The sequence below is a fragment of the Ornithodoros turicata genome, chromosome 4 (assembly GCF_037126465.1).
Source record: "Ornithodoros turicata isolate Travis chromosome 4, ASM3712646v1, whole genome shotgun sequence".
Lineage (NCBI taxonomy): Eukaryota > Metazoa > Arthropoda > Arachnida > Ixodida > Argasidae > Ornithodoros > Ornithodoros turicata.
The window spans coordinates 15,290,525-15,313,833 of record NC_088204.1 but is presented as its reverse complement, the minus strand read 5'-3'; the positions used below and the strand labels follow the sequence as shown (position 1 = coordinate 15,313,833).

Sequence of the window (23,309 nt, the reverse complement as noted above, 5' to 3'; positions counted from 1 at the left end):
CACTGTTGGTGCACATCTGTATCTACACTCTTAAAAATGAACTTCACCGCATAGCACGCTCCTAGCCAACCATAATGTCGAATGATATCGTTATCTCCCCTGATTTGTTGAAAACTGGAGGCGTTCGCCTTTTTTGTGACACTTATGCGGTTCATAAGTGTCACAAAAAAGGCGTACGCCTCCCGTTTTCAACAAACTGGGCCAGATAACGATATCATACGACATTATGGTTGGCTAGTAGCGTGCTATGCGGTGAAGTTCATTTTTAAGAGTGTATCTTTCGTCAGTTGTTATATCCAGAGATGAGGAAGCTACGCTGCAAAACTTACGTTACTATACAAAGTACAAAAAGTGTACGTTCCTACTCCAAATTACGAAAACTTACGCTGCTTTTGTTACTAACGAAAGTTACGAGTCATGAAAATGAACTTGGAGTTTCTATGTTGTAAAAGTAACGCGTTACTTGCTTGCGCGTTGCTTGCGCGTAATATGGGATCTATGCTTCTTGAACTTTGTGAAATTAGTACATATATCTTGACGTTGCAATTCGTTTCACCAATCTTCTACATGATGAGAGACAGATTATGGTCTCATCAGTTCAGTTCAGGTCACCCTTCTATTTTTCAGGTGTCCATAAACCTAAATCGCGTTTGTTGTGCGCCAGAACAACAACAACAACAATAATAAATGAAGGGTAAGTGATGGTGACAAACAAACAAACAACAAATCAAAAGAAACAAAGAAACTTACCACCGAGTTGCCTAAAAAAGAACGAGTTTCTAGTGCAGCTTCAGCAGCTCATAAGTAACGACTTCAGTTAGAAGTTACACACACACACACACACACAAAGAAAAAAAAAGAAGGTCACTTAGAACCAGCTACTTTTAAGGAGTTACCTCCAACACTGATTATATCTGGCGTCTCCCATTTTGCTATATTCTATATACGCCAAAAACAAGGATGCATGAATGGATTGTCCTTGTATCGGCCAATATAAAATGTACACCTCTCCAATCACTCGTTGACTCACAACGTATCTACCATCCTCAAAGGCTTCGAATTTCAACGACGGCGTAGAGGAGTTGAGTTTGTCTCGAGCCTCTGTCTGGATTAATTTCGACTTGTTTGCAGCCTGTGTGACCTTTGTTCCGACGGAATCTTCTTTAAAGGGAACACGAAGGTCAACCCCGGCGCTATGTGGAATGCCTTTTTTTTTTTTTTTTGCTCAAGACGATTGTGTTTATTGATCATTACATGAAGAGCATACGCCCGTTGGTGGTAGCGCCAAGATCGTGCTGTAGACTGGGAGGTGCTGGGTTCGAATCCCGCCACGTACCGGCTGTATCGTCAGGTTTTCCCTGATTTTTCCGGAAGATTGTGCAGGCGGATGTCAGCACAGTTCCCTGAAGTCGGCCCAGGAAGCATAGAACCCTCTTATCTCCCACTCCTTTCTTTTGTCCTTTCTCCGTCTCTCCATGTCGGTTCGCTGCTCATAGCCACAGTTGCTTCGCGGGTGCTAACACGGAATAAAAAAAAACAAAAAAAAAAAAACAAGGAGAGACTGTACGACGGGTTAAAGGGTCTGCCCCTTTTTGGGTTGAATGCAGTGATGGGCAAAGTACCTCAAAATTATACTTAAAGTAAAGTACCAAGTACCTGGTGTCATTAGTACTTCAAGTACAGTACAAAGTACCCAATTCCAAATGTACTTCAAGTAAAGTACAAAGTACTAGGCAAAGTACTTCAAGTACTCATCAAGTACATCGCCAATTCAATTTGTATCACTTTCCATATCACTGTTTAGTGTCTGTGTCTTGCTCTTTTGGCAAAACTTTAGTGAGCATCCTTGACAAATGCTCTGAAACCATAAAGACCTAGGTTAAGTGCTAATCAGATGTTATAATTTGCAGTTACACGTAGAGAGACAATCAGTCAGCAGTGCTGTGATTATGCAAAATAGTATTATACCCTGACTGATCCAAGATCACCCGCCTAGTGTGGTGTTCCGGTACTAATCTTCGGGTATAGGAAGCTAGACAATTTCAGGGGAAAAAAGTACAAGCCAACAGATATTGTACATTTCTGGGCATTCCTTGCTGCTTTTTGAAATACAACATGTTTAAAAAAGAATATGAAGAACATTAAAGAGGATCAAACACGATGTAAGCCTTCATTTTTATACGACTGTGATATGCAGCAATGTAATCCATGTGGCCAATTAAAAAAACGCAAAATATAAAAATGAAGGCATGTATGTCTTTCAGATTGTTCATCGTGTAATGCAATCACACATGGTGATATAAATTGATTATTAATTGCCAGTGAAGGAAACAATATAAAAAAAAGCATGCAACCTTGCATTGGGAGAGCTGAAATGACAATTGGCCAAGTCATTGTGCTGCCAGTTTGCATTCCATGCATTTTACTCAATCATAGCAGAGTTGATACTTTTTCAACATTTCAAGCCTCGCAACAATAGATTTGCTTCAACAAATATGCCCTTTAAAAGCACAAAAATTCTTTTTGGTAAAATGTCATACTGGGAATCTTGGTACTGCATTTCACTAGAAGCGCTAAAATGATGTCAAGAAGACGAAAACTCAGATATATAGCCCTATCTGTGTGTTTTCGTCTTCGTGTTGTCATTTGTGATTTTTTGTCTGGAGTCCAGATTTGGGTACTTTAGTACTTGATGGGAAAGTACTCAAAAAAAGTACTTCAAGTACAGTACAAAGTACACGATTTAAAATGTACTTAAAGTAAAGTACAAGTACACAGAAATGTACTTAAAGTACTACTTGAGTACTTGGTACTTCAAGTACTGCCCATCACTGGTTGAATGCATTTCCCGAATTCGGAGGGGAGAAATCGGGTGCTATTTTGAAATCTGCAATTCGGTGTGAAATCGGGGTGCTATTGATACGAATGGGTGTTATCGGGTTATTTTTTCTGTCCGCCCCACCAAACAGCCCGTAGTTTAAAGGGGCACGTACTTTGTCAAAGATGCATTCCTCGTGAATTATTGTCACAAAAACCGCATATCGTCTCATTATACGCGCTTCGCATAGTTTATTGTTGCACTCAAATCATCTTATCACGGGACGTGTGCACAGATTACTACCAAACCGTGTACGTAACACGTGATGCAACGTAATACGCGATTGGAACTAATTCGGGAAGAAATCGGGCTTAACCCGAATTGGTCCGAAACTGATTCGAGAAAGAATAATCGGGCAGAATCGGGGTTAACCCGAAAAAGTCAGATCCTTTATACCTTCCGGGAAAATTAGGAGAAGCAATTTTGAAGTTTAGTCTTTGGTATCAAGTCAACATTGTTTTCACGCAACGAGAGAGAAGAGCGCCATCTCTCGGCATGTTAATGACACCCCCATCTGTACATGCAAGCAAGCAAGGCACGTATCCCATGCGGGAAAGCCATTCCGTAAAATGAAATGTTATAAGACCGAGCTTGGAACGTGGTTCTTGAGAAGGAGCGCAATTAACATGCATGAGTATCGATGTTCTGTAACGTAGCGCTAATTCCATTAGCGTACCCTTTGGATTTTTGTGTTTTTCTTGCGGAGAAAACACCGCCTAATGTATTCGGGATAGAGGTACGTCTGACCACTGATCCGGTTCCTTTCCGAAACGAATACTATGTACGCAACGTTTCTGTTGTCGTGTTCAATCTACGAATGCGCCCTCTGATTCTGAAAGTGCCGTTCATAATATTTGCTTATTCCATGTAGCCGTGTAAATACTTGAACGTGAACATCTTCGACACAAGTGTGTCTGGTTGGGTAAAAACAATAGCGAAGAAAATCTCCAACCAAGGTACACTCTTAGAAATGAACTTCACCGCATAGTACGCTCCTAGCCAATCATAATCTCGAATGATATCGTTATCTGCCCTGATTTGTTGAAAACTGGAGGCGTACGCCTTTTTTGTTTTGTTGTTGTGAAATCATGAACAGCATAAGTGTCACAAAAAAAGCGTACGCATCCCGTCTTCAACAAATCAGGGCAGGTAACGATATCATTCGAGATGATGGTTGGCTATATAGGAGCATACTATGTGGTGAAGTTCATTTTTAACAGTGTATACACTGTTAAAACAGAACTTCACCACATAGCACGCTCATAGCCAACCATCATTCCGAACGATATCATTCTGTGTATTGATTTGTTGAAAATGGGAGGAGGCGCCTATCTGGGACACATTATCTTGTCACAGATAGGCTCCTCCCCCCCTGTTTTGAACAAATCAGGACACAGAATGATATTATTCGGAATGATGGTTGGCTAGGATTGTGCTGTGTGGTGAAGTTCATTTTTAACAACGTATACTTAGTAGAGTTACCGGCAGGTCTTCATTCAAACCAACACTCCGAGCCAGTGACAAAAACACCTCTACACTCTAAGGAAAAAAGGGTGTGAAAAGTTGGTAACTTCTATAGTTACCGCATATATAGGTCAACATCGCGTCTGATAAAGGGTGTAAAAGGGCGGTAAAAGCAATTATCCTATATCCAAATTGCTACAAAAAGGCGTACGCCCCCCTCGCTCACCGAATCAGAAGCCGGTAACCCTATCATTCGTGGCAATGGTTGACGGACAACGTGCTATGCGGTGAAGTTCTGTTTTGAGAGTGAGGTAGCAGGTACAACTTTGCAACCGGTAGCAGGTACAACTTTGCATATGTTGTGCCTTTTGGGCACAACATATGCGACAACTATTACCTGCTAACATATGTGACTTTTTGTACTAGCCTACATTGGTCTGGTCGCGTTGGCTTGAATACTTCAGCTTTATCGAACCAGCGATCGTTCATCGTTATAATGTTCACTGTTTCATTGTTTAATTTTTTACTGAGTTGCAAGTACGAGAAGATGTCTCCGAGGCCGATGGTGTGATGCGGTAGAAATTCATCCGTGGCATGCTTTGCGACGATATAATTCTCACTCCCGGTAGAATGCCATTCTCTTACAGACCGGCTGTGACACAACCCACGCAAATCGAGCAACCCATATATATCATTTCACCATCAATTTATTCTTCTGCTACATTTCACTTGTAATCGTCACCCTTTAGAAGGTTACAAAGTAACTTTCTGACACCTTTCCAGTGTAAATATCTTGTCCTATAACACACACCATTGTGGTGTCACGTTCACAAAATGGTGTGTACCGTACACTCTAAGAAAAAAAAAGGTAGAATATCCTACCAAAAGTTGCAGCAGGCCAGTAATCCAGTAGCCAATCCACACGCGACTTCTTCCCCGCGGGGGCATAAGCGCCGGCGTCTCTTTCCCTTGCTCCTCTCTCTCAAGTTTGCTCTAAGAGAAAATGGTAGAATTTCCTACCCAAGCTGGTAGAACGATAGTTTCTACTCTGTAGTTTGTTTCTACTCTGCAGTTATACCCAAAAGGTAAAACTGGTTGGAGTAGAAATGTGGTTGCAATGCAGCTATACCGATATGGGTCGAAAATCATACCTTTTTTCCTTAGAGCCGCGAATATTTTTGTCATTCTGCCCGATTAATTGGTTATATGAGGCTAAAACGCACTCGCGTTCTTTTTTCTTTCTTTTAGAGAGCCTACACTCTCAAAAATGAACTTCACTGCAAAGCACGCTCCTAGCCAACCATCATCTCGAATGCTATCGTTATCTGCCCTGATTTGTTGAAAACGGGAGGCGTACGCCTTTTCTGTGGCACTTATGCTGTTCATAATTGTCACAGAAAAGGCGTACGCCTCCCGTTTTCAACAAATCAGGGCAGATAACGATATCATTCGAGATAATGGTTGGCTAGGAGTGTGCTATGCGGTGAAGTTCATTTTTAAGAGTGTAGGCAGGCTTTTAGACCCCTTACACTCTTAAAAATGAACTTCACCGCATAGCACACTTTTAGCCAACCATTATCACGAATGATATCGCTATGTGCCCTGATTTGTTTAAAACGGTAGGCGTACGCCTTTTCTGTGACACTTATGCGGTTCATAATTGTCACAAAAATGGCTTACGCCTCCCGTTTTCAGCAAATCAAGGCACATAACGATATCATTCAAGATGATGGTTGGCTAGGAGCGTGCAATGTGGTGAAGTTCATTTCTGAGAGTGTAAATTTCATTTGACACCTCGGCCCTGGAGAAAATATTTTAAAAGTTAGCTAATTAGTCTTATCGTATCAATTAATTAGGCACAATGAAAGAACACTGGCGACTACGATATTGCGCATCATCCATCACTGTATGATATCTACACAGCTGACAGATCCGTCCGGTAGCCATCTGACCCGCCGAACGATTTCACGCAACACGCTGTAACATCCACCATTGAATGTGTCGACACGGTGGATGACTTGACACAGTGGATGAGGTTACGCGTAATCCTCCTTGTAACGCGATTGCGTGTGGCCGAGTTCGGTGCATTGAAACGAACGGTTTTCTGGCACTTGAACTAGCCATGTTTCGGCTCAACGCCGAGTGCACGTGACCCCTGCTACACGTAGTATTTCGTATTGCCGTGTATTACAGTGTATGAGCGTTTCGTATTTCGTGTAGTTAACAGTATTTCGTTCATCGTTTGTATATAAGATTAGAAGGGACCAGCGAATCATTCTGCACGTGCATAGCTCTATATATCCGGGAAACATGGTAGGATACTGTGAACCAGTCGTTGACTAATTGCAAAATTTATTTGTTCCTTGCAGGTAAGTTGGACCAGTGCCTGCAGAGGGAGGCGGCGAGCTTCACAACGGTAGGTGGGGATAGAATATTTCGCAATACTTTTTATTTCGCACCCGCATTTATTGCCCCACGCCATTTCTTTTCAATTTCATCTTCTCCAACAAGTTGAAGGTTGCAATAACTTGAGTCCTGGTTTGATGCACACCGTGCATCTCGGGGCCGTTGTTCATTTGCGCGATTTCCGGAAAAGATCTCGATTCTCTAATCAAACAAACTTAGAATATTATTTGAGATAAAAAAAAAAAAAGAAACATGTTCAAAAAAAGAATACGTAAGTGCTTGGTAAGAGATGATAAGAAACAGAATATACAAAAAGAAATGTAACCGCACACTCTTAAAAATGAACTTCACCGCATAGCATGCTCCTAGCCAACCATTATCTCGAATGATATCGTTACCTGCCCTGATTTGTGGAAAACGGGGGGCGTACGCCTTTTCTGTGACAATTATGAACAGCATAAGTGTCACAAAAATGGCGTACGCCTCCCGTTTTCAACAAATCAGGGCAGATAGCGATATCAGTCGAGATGATGGTTGGCTAGGAGCGTGCTATGCGGTGAAGTTCATTTTTAAGAGTGCAGAGCCGTTGTGAGGTCGAGATGCTCATAGCATCAACGCAAGTGTTTTTTTTTTTATTTTATTTTTTATGCAGTTCAACCCGAACCTGTGATTTGTACGCCTTATTTTTACCGGACAGTTCTCCTCCGGCACGCCCCCTGGCTACACGGAGTGCGTTCACTTCCGTCATGGAGGCAAATGTGCGTGACGTCACGGTCGCATTTCCGGCAGTCCTTGGCCGCAATGTCTGTCTGGTCGCTGTCTGGAGAGAGAGCGCCTGCCGCAGTTAGGGGCGAGCGAAAGTAAATGGCGGTGTTTGGAGTGGTGTCCGGACGACCTTGAAGCCACCACCGCGCCGAAAGAATTGAAGGCGCGACCTTAGCTTGTCACTCCTTATACCTGCCACAGGTTCAATTATCTCCGTTCATTGTCTCACTTCACTCTCTCACAACGTCCCCCTCGCTCGGCATCGGTAACGATTCAACGCGCGGACAACGGTACAAGTTTATCCGCGGAGACGTTAGATACTGCAGCGCTGCCTTTGCCGATCAATCGTTGGACGCTCCACGGCGAGCGAACGAAAGGGTTACTGACCTCTCATCTCTCCCTCGCTTCTATTTATTAGGTCCGGTTGCGTGTGTCCGCCTCGATTTAATTTTGCAGCGAGCAAGTTTTCTTTCCATATAAAAAATTAAATAAAATGAGGTGCTCGTGTAATTTGAAACGTCACTTCCCTTTCATAAAAATGTTTTCCTCTCGCAACTCGATTGAACCCGTTGTGACAGCTGAACCCATTTTGGCGGCGAAAAGAATTTTCCGTATTCATCAAGGAGAATATACTTTGTGTTTAACACAGAGCGCAGAAGCCTGCATAAACACCGCACGCTCGACTACATCGCGTGACGCATAACAGTAGGCGACGTGGATTGGCCGGTTAGCGGCTCGGCTCGGCACGACTTGCCGTCTGCTGGTTGTGCCCGCAGCGTTCTGCGCCGGCGCAGCGCTCGCGTCGTTCCCGTCGGGTTTGCAGACGGGGTCGCAGACGGCAGTGAGACGGAAGGGGTGCACGTGACTGGAGGGAGTGCGTGCCCGCGTGCGGCAGCAGACGACTGATTTTTGAGTGGAGGGCGACGAAGCGAAGAAAGCAGACGACAGGTTTGGGTTGAACCTCTGTGCTGTGCGGAACCGAAGGGGGTTTCTTTTTTGGATCATCAACGGAGACGAACCGGGTGAAAGAACATCGGTTTTGTGATCGTCGTCTGCGAGCACTGGGGAGCCAGCAAGATGGCGGAAGCTTTGCTGTGAAAACACGCACGGAAGGCAAAGAGTCGCATAGCTGTACGCGGCGGGAAGTATGCGAAGTGTCGGCAGTGGTGCGGAAAACAAAGCGACGGTTGTACGTGCAGCACAGCTGAAGGCATCATCTTAGGCTCAATCGATCGAGCCGCGCGCGCGCTGCCGGCCATAGACGGGGACACAGGCGCGAGGCTGGATAGGAGCTCTAGCGAGGACAGCTGCTTCTCTTGGTGTGCGACTTGGCGAGACATTGGAAAAGTTTTGATGCCGGCCGAATTCATCATGGATATCTCTCGTCATTCCTCCTCCAGCGAGCTGGGTGAGATTGGAATGTCATTTGATATATTGCTACAAGCGTTGACAGATTCGGTGTGGCGATATTACGTGCTGTTACGCAATTGCCCAGTCCGGTGGCCGGCACGAAAGTTTGTAACCCTTGCCATTTTGCCCTCGTGTTTTATTTGTTCCTTACGGGCAAGACTGGGGATAAAAACGTCGTACACTGTCGGTTTATTTACTGGTAACAATAATAGCAGATAATTTTTGGTTATACAAAATTTGTATACAAAAGCTGTGCCTTGCATGGATATATACAGAAGGTTTACAAACATAATCTGCATAATTAGTGATTAATGCTGCAGTTAAGAGTAATTTTGGCTCTCGCTTTAGTGTTCGAAATCTACAGTCCGGTTTCTAAAAATGTTTACATTTTATGTGACAAGCAAGCAAGGAACTGGGTCTTTGTTTTTTCTCAAGCTGCATTTTATTTCATTAATTCATTCGTTGGTCTACTTACCTTTCATCCCAGGTACGCCTGGCGATGAGTCGTGTGATTATACCATCTGACCTCATATGTGACATTCCTTTCGTAACAGCAACTGTAACGTTTGTTTACGGAACAAACTTATAATAACCGAACGGACAACACAGCAAAGTTGCAGACTTGCGAGCATTGATCCATTCATTCGCAGTAGGCCTAAATGCCACATGCGAAATAACAGGGCGTCTCACATGTGCGAGACCGTGGTAACAGTCGGGTTGGCGAATAGTTGGCACGCAATCGTTTAACGTGGAATATGCCTGACCGAGATTCACGTCGCTTGGCAGGGACGCTTTGGAAGCTGCGACACAGCCTGCGAACAGCTGGCCCGAGAAAGGGCCGTTGCCAGGGGCCCGAGCTAGTGCTGACGTCGACCGCGTGGCGCGCTGCCGATAAAGGTCATTTCCTGGGTCGTTTCCATGGTAATAATGGGGGATTCGCAGGCACCTACCCCCCTAAAGACGAAGCGAAGCCCAGGTTTGCGTTCTCGAAACATTGCAAGACTGTCATCTTCGACGTCTCATATGCCAAAACAGCGCGCGCGCCAGTAAACGTTGCGTAGTGGCCGCACTCAGGAGGATATGAGCGCTCGTGATTGGTTCTTTGTGTCGTGACGTCAGTCGGGCACCGCTTATATGGCCTTGTTTGAAAAGTCCTTGGATTCTTTGTTGATCCTGCCGCATCATAAGTTTAATTTGAGTAGGACTCATGTGTAGAGCAGTCCTGAAGTATGGACTAGAAGTGAATCACACATTCATAGAGTATATCCTCATAAAATCGCACGCACCCCTGACTCCGAAGGGCTGCTTCGTTGTTCGTTGCACAACATAGGCGCAACAAAACTTTTCTTTCCACGAATACCGCACACACCTTACATTTTAGAAAATTGTACGTAGAAATTACGGCCGAGTCGTCGTCTGCCAAACCATGCAATGGTGTGCCGTAATTGGCTGTCGTCTGCATTCGACTAACCGGGGCGGTCCTTTGGAGCCAGGTGTGCCACTTTCTTGATGCCGCCAAGTGCACTCACCTGTATCTTGGAAGCAGACGCCGCCGGCCTCTAGCATTCGCGGGCATGAGGTAGTACGGGAAGTAGCATTGGTCAGTACGAAGACCACCTCGTATAGGAGTCCATCCCAAAATTGGAAATACACACACTCTCACGTATAGTCACACCAATATTATGATTTATTGAGAGCGAGTGTGAGGCCGATGCATAACTTTGTGATAGCTGCTCTGTTAAGTATCTGGCAGAAGCGTTATGTAACTGTAAATCGTAGGCATACATATACTTGCCGATGGTGTTCCTCGTAGGCTGCTTTATTTTCATATCATTTTCTATCACTTTCATATCATCACTATCAACATTCATACGAATGGACATTGACACCCCTGTAATACATTCTTGCAGCACCTGTTGCCTAACGATTGGAAGATCGACTTTCGAATTTAATTCGACAAGAACACACACAGAGAGAAAAAGTATTGGTGTGTTCGTCATCTCTCGAAACCCGCCGACAATGAGACAATAACTCGTCGCGAAATTTTATAATGTATATGAATTGTCTACATTTTTAATGAATCATGAAATCAATCAAGTTATATACTCATAAAAGTCCATTGAGAGGGCGTTACACGGGAGGAGCACGCAGGGTATTGGGCGAATAAGGAAAAAAAAAAAAAGAAAAAGCAAGTACACTCTCGATAAATCTAAACAAGCACCATACAAAGAGAAATATTATCAACGATCGAATGAAAGCTATTTGCATGGCTTATTTATTTTGTTTCGAATTACTTATTCGTACCCTTCCGATATATTTAGCACAGCGTCATTTGCCACCTGAAGTCTTCTCCGCGACAGACAATAAAGATACAACGTTGCATTAAGGGACAGAACGCAGCGTTTGTCTGGCTCCTTGTAATCCATATAGGTCCCTTTCTGCTTTTCTACATCGGATCGAAGAGTGCTGAGGGAAAGCGCGGCCTCGGGTCGAAGCCCCCTGAAGGTCGTGACCGCAGACGCGAAGAGGGGAAGGCGACGTCCCAGCCAGACTGACGATATTGATTCGGAGTCCCGTTGTTCCCTGCGCCTGCGCCGTGCCTCGACGCCATCATTGACGCTGGCTCTGTCTGCTGTCCCATCGTTCTGTTATGCTGCGCTGGGACAGCGGCGCACGCTGGGGTATATATAATGTGGAGTGGGGCCTATTATCCATAAGGTCTGACTTTTTTCGGGTTAAATGCCTCTCCCGTATTCGTGGTGTCGGTGCTATTTTTAGACCTCTAAATCGGGATGAAATCGGTTGCTACTGGTACATTCGGGTGTTATAGTTCTTTTTTTTTTTTTTCTGTCCGGGAAGCCGCCGGCAGTTACTGCGCAGTTGGTCGACGATACATACCCGGCGCATTGTAGAGTCACAAGTACCACATATTTTATCATATCAAATGTGCTTCGTATACAGTTTAATTGTTGCACCCAAATAATATTTGCATCAGACGAGCGTATAAATTGCTGCTAAACAGGGCACGTGATTCGTGATACAACGTGATTTGAGTTTGGCGGGAAATCAGTTTTAACCCGAATTAGTCCCAAACTGATTCGGGGAGGAATAATCGGGTTTAACACGAAAAAGTCTGACCTTAATTACCTTTTTCGGGTTAAATGCCTCGGGTGTTAAATTCGGGTGTTATCGAGTTATTATATTTTAGCTTTCTGTCCAGCAGGCCGCCCACAGTCAATATGCATATAATGATCAAACATATACCTCGCGAATTATAGCCACAAGCACCACACGTCGTAACATCAAAGGTGCTCCGTATATCGTTATTATTACCATTATTCTATTGGTTATTATTATTATTATTATTATTATTATTATTATTATTATTATTATTATTATAAATAATATTCGCATCGGACATGTGTACAAATTGCTGCTAAATAGCGTACGGGGTTGGAACTTCGGGGACAAATCGGGTTTAGCCCTAATTAGTCCTCAACTGATTCGGGAGGCAATAATTGTGAGGAATCGGGTTTAAAATGGCCCTTAAAAGTTAGACCCTAATTATAAGATATGCATGATATGCATCAGATCGGATATGCGTATTCAATCATGAACACGCACCGAAATACGAAAGCCTTGAAGACCGAATTTAACGTAGTTTCTGCGCACATGGTGTAGGCGATTTCCCAGGAGTTTGCATCCAAACATTATAGGTGCTCGCAGTTCTGTATAAATAATACTGGATTAATAATGCTTATCCGTTTATTTTGTGCATAAGAACGGCTACAAGAGCCTTTGGTTTTGACGGATTACTCATTGTCAGTAGTTCAGTATAGCACAGCAGTCATGTGGCATGCAGCGGGTATATGCTAGGCACCAGACCTGTCAAAATTACTTCATTCAAACTACACTTGCAATTACAACACCACAATTGTAATTTAATTACACCTCAGTTGCTCTGGAAAATAATTGAGCTACACGAAGTTACATTCATTTGAATACATAGTTTAAATGTATACATTCTTTCCTGATGAACTCAGTGCAAATAATGTTTGTGTAAAGTTAAATGTAAATGTTATAGTTAAAGTGTAAATGTGTAAAGTTTAATAAAAGGACAAAAAGAAACGACTGGTGGAGTAGAATGACTGGAAATTTATGTTTATCAGAAATATTGAACTAAAGCTGCAAAAGCACAGAAATTTGACGAATGCCTTAAATATGCCACATAGTAACGATATAAAAAGGGGCCTCGCATGCAAAGCAATTTCCAAAGTAACTCCAGGTGCATTACAAATTAATCGCAAATATACAAACATATCAAAAGTACACACACACAAGTAAACATATCAAAAGTAATCCCTGAAATAACTAATCACTGAGCATGTAAAATTTGCATTAATTGGGTTACTTATAATTAATTACTCCAGAGGTCTGCTAGCCACATATATAGCATAGTAAGGCCACAGATATGCGGCGAAGATTATATCGGGTTCCCTTCTTATGCAACATTCAAATCAAGTCAAGTCAAGTCAAATCATGTTGTTGGGTGCAATTACACGATGCGCTTATGAGATGAGGAATTTTTCGGAGTTTTTCAGTTTTCTTTCTCCTTTCATTCATTTCGTTTCCTTTGTGGGAGTAGCAGAATTCGTCAGTGACGAATTCAATATCTTCCGTTTTTTTTCCCCCCTATAATCAAACTCACACTCAGAGTGGAGCCTGCTGTAACATTGTTATAAACACGCACACCACGCACGCGGTGGTTTTGCTACATATTGCTGAACCACGCGTTTCAGTCAAACGAAATTTATTTCTTTGCGATATGTGCCAGAGAATAGAACAACAACAACAACAACAACAACAACAACTTTATGGAGAAACCGTTCGTGTTGTATATACCATTTGATTGTACAACAAATAACTACCACAGCGATGTATTCCACTGTGCTTAAAAATAGGCCGTGCATGATTGCAATGGTATTAGACTTAGAAGGTAAATAAAAATTATAACGGAACGTATGCCAATATAGTCGAATTTTATTTGTGACTCTTTCAAACGGTGTCATTGACAGTTAGAAAATGATCCACTCGACGTATTGATCCTCCTCCCGCCATATTTCGTCAGTGAAATTTGGCACAATCTTCTCGAGGTTTTACTGCAATGTTAGTTATGTAACCATGTACGGACCGAGTTCTTGAGCTTGCCCCGTCGGGGGACACATTTCTCGCGAGATTCAATTTCCTAAAAAAATTATGAGTGCGGTTGTGACGCAAGTGTATTGAGGGATCAGGCTATCGAATACATAAATTTTCTGAGATAGCATGTCTACTGTTTTACTATATACGTACATTTAACAACATTTCGCAGGATTAAAAAAAAAAAAAAAAACTTGGCGGGAAAAATTATGTTCGCGCGATTCGCGAAAATTACTACAACTAAGAGACAGAAAAAAAAAGCAGCTTCTCCTTCATCGCGATTGGTTTGGTCTCAAAAACGGAGATTTGCATCGCTTCCTTTTTGTATCTCTGCATCTTTGCATCACTTAAACAACGAGAATTAGCCCTTTTCACGAGTGGATTGATTTCATTGCATCACTTCCCTGCAATCGAAGTCATTTGAGTCACGCTTTGTGAAGTAATTGAGACTGACGTGGATGTGAGCTAATAATAATAATAATAATAATAATAATAAAACACGCCTCACAACCTAGCCTTGTATGGCGTGCGACGCAAAAACGAACAATATTTGTTCACATATAAATGCCTCCATCAGACAGCAGAAATAAAAAGCAGACAAAAACAAACAAACAAAGAGAAAGTATTTGTTAGGGTTTCGAAATACATCCGTATATATTGTAACGGAGACCCTTCACCGGTCAATACAATCGAAAGGAAAGGCCCCATTGAAAACGCAAACTCTTCGTAGGTAGCGGTTGTCAACATCTTGCTTGTCCCCTTCTTCCATGCATTTTCCCTCCCCGTTTTTTCACGTATATAGTCAGGCGGGGTGCTTCAGTGTGTGTCGCAATATCCCCTTTTCTTATTTTGGATGTAGACCTTCTGTGCACAAATACGTGAGAGTGATAGCGCTGGTGATATAGTGAGACCGCGGGGTACGGAGATTTCTTCACTGCGTTGTGTGTCGCTATTTACTGGAGTGTTGGGGCCAAGTGTCCACACTTCGCGCGTTAGATGAGGTGTTATTCGGTTTGGGCAAACCGTAAGTGTCGGGATGTCATCAGTTGTGTAAACAGAGAGGAAACCCGGTGTAATACGGAGTCTTGCCATCTATTCCACAGTCGTTATAACGTTATCGTTTCCAAGATTGCCAGAGCACTCTGTTGTACGACAGAATTTTTTTAATAGAATTTTTTTCTTTGAAATCATCTTATTGCCTATGTGTTGACGTCGCTTGATTTCTTTTCCTGTACTTCGAGGCAAGTTAACTCCTTCAAACTCCGCCCACAAGTCTGAAGAAGTCTGTGATTGGCTTATGCTGGCGCATGACGCTTCCGAGTGACAACGTAGTGCGCACGCATGCTTTGAAACTGTTGCGTGTACACTGTTCATGTTGCGGAAGCACTGGTCGGAGACGGCGCACTTATAGAGCATATTTGCATGCTTTTAAAGCAAGCTCGTTGGCTTTATCATAGCGCGTGAATCGGCTTCTCCGCCTGACTGGCGCCCGCCGCTATATTCTCGTATTCCACGCTCCTAACGTGTGAACTATATTCTCCGCCGGCGGAGATATACATCTGTGACTGTAGCTCTTATGCTGTCTCGGAGTATAGCAGCAGACCCCGGTCGCGTTGGCCTTTTCAGGTTCAAGGAAGCCTTTTACTTCGTTTTGAACACGTACTCTGAGGTACTACGTGCATTATAAACTCAGTTGTTCTTGTTGAACGCGATGACTGCAGCCACAACTACATTACATCCACCGACGGTGTGGCCGAGAAGATGCCGCAGCACCTGATCGCTGGTGATATCTCCGATGTGACGCTCGAGACTGGGAAGTGGTGTGTTCGAATGGCTCTGCTGTGTGCGGAATTTCCCTTAGGGATGTCTGAACAGCTGCCCAGGATGAGTACTAACCTCCGTATCTCTTTTCCATTCGAACGCGCTTAATTTACCTTTCAGTTGTATATAAGGGACGTCTCACGCGAATCTTTCTAAGTGAACAAATGGCTACAACGGTGGAGAAACTGAGAATGAAGCGGCATTATATTCTTAAAAGTCCTCCTTCCTTGGTTTCTGTATCCATGCCAAATTCAATAATGGAATGGAATGGAATGGAATGGCCGGTGGAATGTATGTGGTTCGACAGATAACGAATACTTGCTTGTCAATATGTTAAACAGTTTTTCGGTGTCCTGCCACTGTTCGTTCTTCGTTTTATATTTGTGTGGTGCACCAGGCAAACGTCAAATTAATTATGAAAGATGAAAGTCACTGAAAAGGTTAGCTAGCTGTAGGACTCGAACCCACATCTTCTGGATTGCCGGTCCAGGGCTCTACCAATTGAGCTGAGCTAAGTTAGCTTAGCTCAATGGGTGGTTTGCAACTTCCTGTCAAAATGACGTAAGGGAAGTTGCAATGTCACGTGGATTTACTCTTCCGGTCCGAAGTTCTGCTGGAGTCTTATAGAGTAAGTGCGATTTTCAACCTAAAATAAGCTAATGTTACGGGCGTAAACGCACTAATTCTGCGGAAAATGGACATATAATGTATCGCATACCCTTGGATCCTGCGCCTTTGGAAAAATGTTGTCAACGTAAGCGAAAATTGAACTAAGGGGTGTAGGCACTTGTCACCAAATGTCGTGCTGTGTACTTATCACGTTAAATTGTGCGTGGCTGTGATAAGATTATCAACTCATAATGTGAATAGAATATTACTAAAGCCACAGCTTCTTCCCAGACTAAAAGAAAACGATCACATGCGTACTATCGTCAGAGTGCCGAAGATTGCACCGTAAAATACTGCCTGCACATTTTGTTGCGCCATATCTGAAATGTTGCCTGTTATCTTTGTTATTTGAAGCGTCAAATTGACCGCACTGTAACAGAACATTTCCCGTAGCAAAAGCTTGCGATTTTGAAGCGCACGCCGAACGAAACCGAAACATGCACGACGTGTCACGAAATATTATCTTTGTCGCAAGAAAAGCACGTGCGAAGTATTCGTTACAGTACCTTACTTCTTTGGTGTGCAGGCATTCCCAGGAAAACTCATCTTGGTTGTCTTTTAAGCCAGATGGTAGAAGTTTTGCTTTGCTCCAATTGAGCGCAATTTCGGACCGGAAGTTCGAAGACCCAGCATGCGTAGCGCCACTTCTCAACTTGAAAACCACCTATTGGTAGAGCCCTGGACCGGCAATCCAGAAGATGTGGGTTCGAGTCCTACAGCTAGCTAACCTTTTCAGTGACTTTCATCTTTCATCGTTAATTTCTTAGGCAAATTGAGGCTTTGTACGTGTTTGTCCCTTCTATGTCGTTCCAGCCTCGGGACATCAGTTATTTCATAAAATTAATGAATGAAGCAGAAAAGAAGGCTGGATATGAAATATATGCACACGATAAAACGCAGTAAAGTATAGGTAAGAACATCGTCTTCACAGTTGACACTCATTATGTGTAGAAGTAGAACTCAGAATTCGCAAATTGGGAGGGCGATCCAAGTGGAAACTGCAAATGTGCGAATAAGGAAGGCTTAGCAGAGAGCAGAATGATGGCGTGCGATACATACGCTCTCAAGTGCTCTCTCTCAAGTACGGCAGCGCGAGCGCACCCGTATAGACCTGGTCATCCTGTCCCAAAGCGGCGTGGGGAGACCATTAAAGGGGCATGGAGGGCATTTGGAACATATATTGTTCTGTGCACACATTGGAACTGTCACGCAGAACATTTTATCTGTAAAGCGCGCATGTCCTGAGAAAATCGGTTTACAAGAGCAGCGCACACACGCAGCGGCGGATATCTCTCCCTGCTCCCTCTGGCGTGTTATGACGACAGATCATCCGAGCACTTTCATTGGCTGCTGAGGATCGTCTGCTATACAGCGCGCGACGCTTGGCACAAGTATAATCCCAAAAAGAACGAAATGAAAAAGAAGGCGCGCGCGCCTCACTATTTGTCGGACAAGATGACGTCACTGGCGACGTCACTGGTAGTCGAAGGAAAGGACTTTTCTAACCCGCGAGATTGCGAGCTCTCTCGCGCCCTGCAGTCGTCCTAATAGACTACTTCAGAAAATCCCAGAGAGCTTAGCGCCGCTTTGAACTATGGGAACTTGCTGGTAACAAAGGAGGAGAAGGTCTCCAAGCTGTTTGGGTTCCTGCTCTCTCGGCCGATTGTCCACGAGGACTCAAGGTCAGCGGAACCGAAACGTGAAAGACAGTTCATTCTAGTAATCTCCCAGGATGCAACGCGTGTGCAAGGAACACTGGGATTTTGTGAAATCGTCTATTTCTTGTCCTCCTGACACATTAAAAGACGGGCCTTTTTCTTCTTTCTTTTTTTTTTTTTTTTTTTCTGCCATCGAGAGTCTCACCGCGGAAAGTGTAAACCGTTGGATCACAAGGCAGAGGCCAGTGTATGTCTCCGAGGCAAGTGTTTTTGTGTGGGCTTACTACTGTGGGCTACTTCAAGAATGGTGTGAGTAGTGCGGCAGACGCTCCCCGTCCAGGACAGGGAGTATACCGAGTCATTATACCTGAGACAGTTGCGGTTGCTGACTGGCTTATTGGCGCCTACGGGGGCGCATTACTGTGGCAGAAATGGCCGACGTCCTTTAGCTGTAATGGCAGAAGGGCAAGGGTGCAGGCCAGCTGGTACATGGTGAAAAATTAGAACCCGGGAAAGGGACAGAGGAGGGACGACACGACACGTTCTCATTTAGCTGAGCGCATGCTTTGTCTATATACCACATCATCAATGAGGAGCTTAAGTATTGGAGGATGTCCGTAAGACGTGTACCCCGATCTGAACAGCGAGAAAAAAAAAAGGGGGGGGGGGTTGACGCTTGTTAGGAGACGCTTGTTACTGCAGCGCGGGACAGAAGGAGAGAGCGTTTTGACCGGTATCGCTACTGGGGATGAGAGCTGAGTTCACTATTACTGAATCTTTCTGATACTTAGAAAGCACTGAGTTTCTGTTAGCTAGATATAGTGATTGACATTTTTGTTATCAGCTGTATTTCCCTCTCCCCTACGCAATTCCACAGTAAGTGGAGATGTAGGGTAGTCTGAATAAATAAATAAATAAATTACTACACATACACAAAGCGGCTACTGAAGCCAGAGAAATTTCGAACAGAACCGTCGGCTGGAAAAGTGATGCTCACGTTGTTCTGGGACCATCATATAGGGTCCCAGACACGAGCACTGCATCGAGAAAGGCGGCACAGTCATGGACGAAACCTATATTGTGAGCTCCTACGCGCTTACCTGAATCCTGCAACTTCTGAACCGCCTCGCAATCTCCGTATTGAGTGTCTCTCAAACCCTGCCCATTCCCCCGGCCAATTCGCACACCTTCAGATTTTCGTATTTTTGGAGCTCTCCAAGAGAACTTTTGATGGCATAAATTCTCGTGACGACGGTGATGTCAAGAGTGCGGCGCATGATTGGTTTGCACACTCGTCCGAATGACTTAGCGTCGGGGACGATTCTGTCGAGAAAAAAAAAAAAAAAAAGGACGCGCGTAATTTCACGCACATATTTTCCGCAGTTCGTGCAACTTCATTTACGGTTTTCATTTGTTCGAACCGGCTGCTGAGCATCTGCGGAATGCGCTTACATTTTTTCTGACAGGTGAAGACGAGCAAACAATAAGACGCGCAGAAGCATTCTTTTCCGCACAAAACACTTCGAAGAATCGTTCCACGCATGTGCGTGTCTGTGCTGCGTTGAAGAGCTGGAGGGAAGGGGTAGCGAAAGAGGTGGTGCGTGCATGTTTATGAAACGAGAAGGTATATAATACAGCCATCCTGAAGCAGACGATTGAAATAGGAACGTCCGGAGCGCCACCTACGCCCAGCGTCACGGGAGTAGAGGGGGAACAACTCTCCTCATCCACTGTGTAGCACTCCACTACAGTACCTCTACATTGGGCAAGTGCGGCGGGAATGCCTTGGAACGCGCACGGCTGTGCGTTCCGTCGGCGGCGAGTTTGTTTGTTAAAAAGAAAGGGGGGAACGGCCGTTGACTTGCGTGCGACCAGAATAGCACGTTGCTATTGGCTGGCTTCTGCTCAGCTTGTCCACTACGGCTGCTGTATAAACGGTTTCCTTTTGGAATTCCTCGAGTGGGAGGAAGTAGTTATGATATAATAGGAATCCGGGGGACTTTTTCGGGTTTCCTGATGTGGAGCCTTTAACGTATCCTCCTCCATCTTTTTCCTCTCTCCCTTAATCGCCTGTGAAGTGTTGTGGTAGAATGCGCGATGTCTGAACATCACGTGTGTGTGTGTGTGTGTGTGCGGGATGAGCGAGTGGCTAACTTTGGACGCTTGCAGAGATCGGATGGGTGGACGGTCGAGTGTTTGCACAAACCGAACGCAACGATTCATACTTAAAAAGAAGAAGAAGAAAAAAAAAAAAAAAGACAGAAGAAGCGAATGACAAACCTGGAAATTGATTTTGATGTCTTCAAGAGTGAAAGTCCGTCCAATTTGAAAGGGGGCATGTGTTAGTCTATCTTGTGGAAAATGTCTCGTATACGGCAATGTATTGTCCTTGCATGGTTGATAAATTGCGGTGAATCACATCATCCCATCGTAATTTCTGTGGTTGTTGTTGTTGTTGTTGTTGATAAATTGGAGGAATGGATGAAACATCATTGGTTGGAATGTACAGGCCGTCCAGAGATGTACTTTACAGTTGTGTCTGCTCCTCATGGAATTCTTCTGGGCCATGATCCAGCTTCTCACAAAAAGTCTCGCTTTTTCCCCGTCTTCTTCTTCTTTAAATTGAGTAGGAAAACTCCAGAGGCCCCTTGCAATTATGTGACAGAGTGTCCAGGCCCCCTCCAGGCTCTGGCTCCCCTGACGCCATATGCGCTTGAAACATACGTGTTTTCGACTCGCCAGGTACAGCACGTAGAACAGGAATTCCCTTTTCCTCACTGCACCGGCGTCCAGGGGTTCTGTATGAACTTTCCATGCGGAGAAGGATCCCCCCCCCCCCCAAAATGCACTGCCAAAGGTACGAGCTCGTGGGTGGGGAGTTGAACCCCCGAAACACCCCTCTGGCTACGCCACTGAATCAAGGTGTCCCAACAACTACATGAATGACGATGTGATGAGGTGATTCACCGCAACAATTGCAGCACCATACCTCAATGAATGGTTAATATATGAGTGGGATGACAATGAAACAGATGAGGCATACGCACTCGCACACACACATGACACACGCAAATGAGATATCACACACGCGGGTGCGTCGTAACTGATGGGGATAGAATAGATCCCAAGGGCTTCGATCTGCTCGGGAAAACTCGGACAGGACGCGATAAATACAACTGATTTGAAACATCTCGAATTTCCCCCCCCCCCTAGGGATTGCCAAAACAGAAAGGATATGAAATGAAGAGTGCCCTCCTGTAATTAAGAAATTTTAATTCACTCCGATTGATTACACATTATGACCTGTCGTTTCCAAGACCGTTCCCAGCACGAGCAACTGAAGAAGCGGATGCCGATGGAATGCACGTCCGCCGTTGAGTTGTGGAGGCGGAGTTATATAAGTGGCGGCTGATTACGGCGTCCGATAATGGAACAGAGAGGACACTCGATATCGCGCGATATCTGAGGAAAAAACCGGATGTTGTTTTGCCCACGGAATGTGCAGCTCGCTCGGGAAGGAAATTCCTAATTTAGCTCAGGTACGTGAAGAAATTTGCATGGCAGCGACGCTTTTACTCGCGGAGAAACATAATTCCGGCGAACGTGCAAAATAAACGCGGAGGGTGAAGACGTCTTTGTGATATGGAGCAAGTAGGGTTGCCACCTTTCGTAATGAAAAATACCGGCTGGGGGAGAGGAGGTGGAATAGAGGGAAAGGGGGAAATGTTCGCGGGAATGGGAAAGTGGGTGAGGGGGTGGAAAGTATACAGAGAGAGAGAAAGAAGGGGGGGAACCAGCGTACTCGCTCAAGACAACAATGATAATAATAATGAATAACTAAGAAAACGACTGTTGACTACGGAGTTGGGTCTGTGCTCCAGATTTATTCAAGCTGTTAGTGGAATGTTGAAAGGAAAACCGTGTAAAAGCCCCTATGAAGGTGTTGAGCCGCAAATATCGGCAAAAGGCTGCCGGTATCATTTTCCTACCGGCAACCGGCAGAGCGAGCAAATAACCGACCGTGCCGGTGTAATACCGGCCTGGTGGCAACCCTAGGAGCAAGTGATCCATTGGAATGCGGTCAACAAGTCAATTTGTAAAGAGCCAGAACCGCAAGCACGGGGGGAGGTGTTGCAAAAAATTGGGTGGATGGGGCGTTATTACAGTTACGTTGTAACAGCTTTGTATATCATTGCCGACGTGTGTCTAAAGCTGAAATAACACTGCCCCCCCCCCCTCCTGTAGGGAGTGGACGGGAAAAAAGTTAGGGGGAGCTGTCACCAAACATTTTTTTGAGGGGATGAGGGGGTGTGGACAAGTTACCGTACACGCGCGTACTTAAAGGAGTCGTAGAACTTTGATATACCCTACGCACCGCAATATATTGCCCCAATATCGGCTGGACGTCGGCAATACTGGTCCGATATTGGGCCAGTACTCGGCCAATATTGGACCAAGATGTTGTGCTGCTAGGAATGAGCTTAATCGCATCATATACACGCGTTGTACTGCATCACGAAGCATTGAGAAGAAAAAGAAACATTTCTACGTGTCGCACTTAGGGAGTACGCGTCAAGCTCTGACTTCAGAGCAGCGAGAGCTACGGCCTTTCCCGTTGGTAGTCGAAAGCACGTGACATCTCCCGCTATGCCTCACTGGCGGAGACACCTGCAGTGACGTCAGAGCCCGACGAGGCCTTTTTCTTCCTGCGCGTCCGTTACTCCTTTTGGTGTCAAACTTTGAACGCAAGTTCACATCCGATGAAAATGAATAATTCGCATTCATTTAGCATATTTTAGGACGAAGTCTTGCAACCCTTTTAATATGATACAGTAAATGAACATTAATTTACAGAGGCACAACGCCAAAAATATCAAATGCGTTGGGAGTAGGAAGGATGGGCGCGTTCAACGTGTCATGTAGGATTGAAGAAGTCATAATTAGACCAGCGTTAGAACGGGTATATGTATTATATTTGGGCTCCGTAATTGTGACACCCAGCGGGTCTCGCTGGAATACAAGAGCGGTCATTGATATGG

General features: G+C 44.5%; 1 protein-coding gene across 4 annotated transcripts in view; it reads left to right on the top strand.

Annotated features, from left to right (window-relative positions):
• The window catches only part of LOC135391166 (transcriptional regulator protein Pur-beta-like), a 90,234-nt gene that overhangs the window by 45,087 nt on the left and 21,838 nt on the right, over positions 1–23,309 (top strand). For 2 of the 4 annotated variants that reach the window (XM_064621294.1, XM_064621295.1), the window contains exon 2: positions 6,712–6,758. The exons of 1 other annotated variant lie outside the window; for it this stretch is intronic. Coding sequence is in view for 1 of the 3 variants with exons in the window: in XM_064621292.1 (XP_064477362.1) it covers positions 8,867–8,921 (55 nt within the window). In the remaining 2 variants the exon portion in view is untranslated. Of the gene's footprint in view, positions 1–6,711; positions 6,759–8,342; positions 8,922–23,309 lie in introns of those variants that run through there. One more of the 4 variants, XM_064621292.1, reaches the window with a different exon arrangement.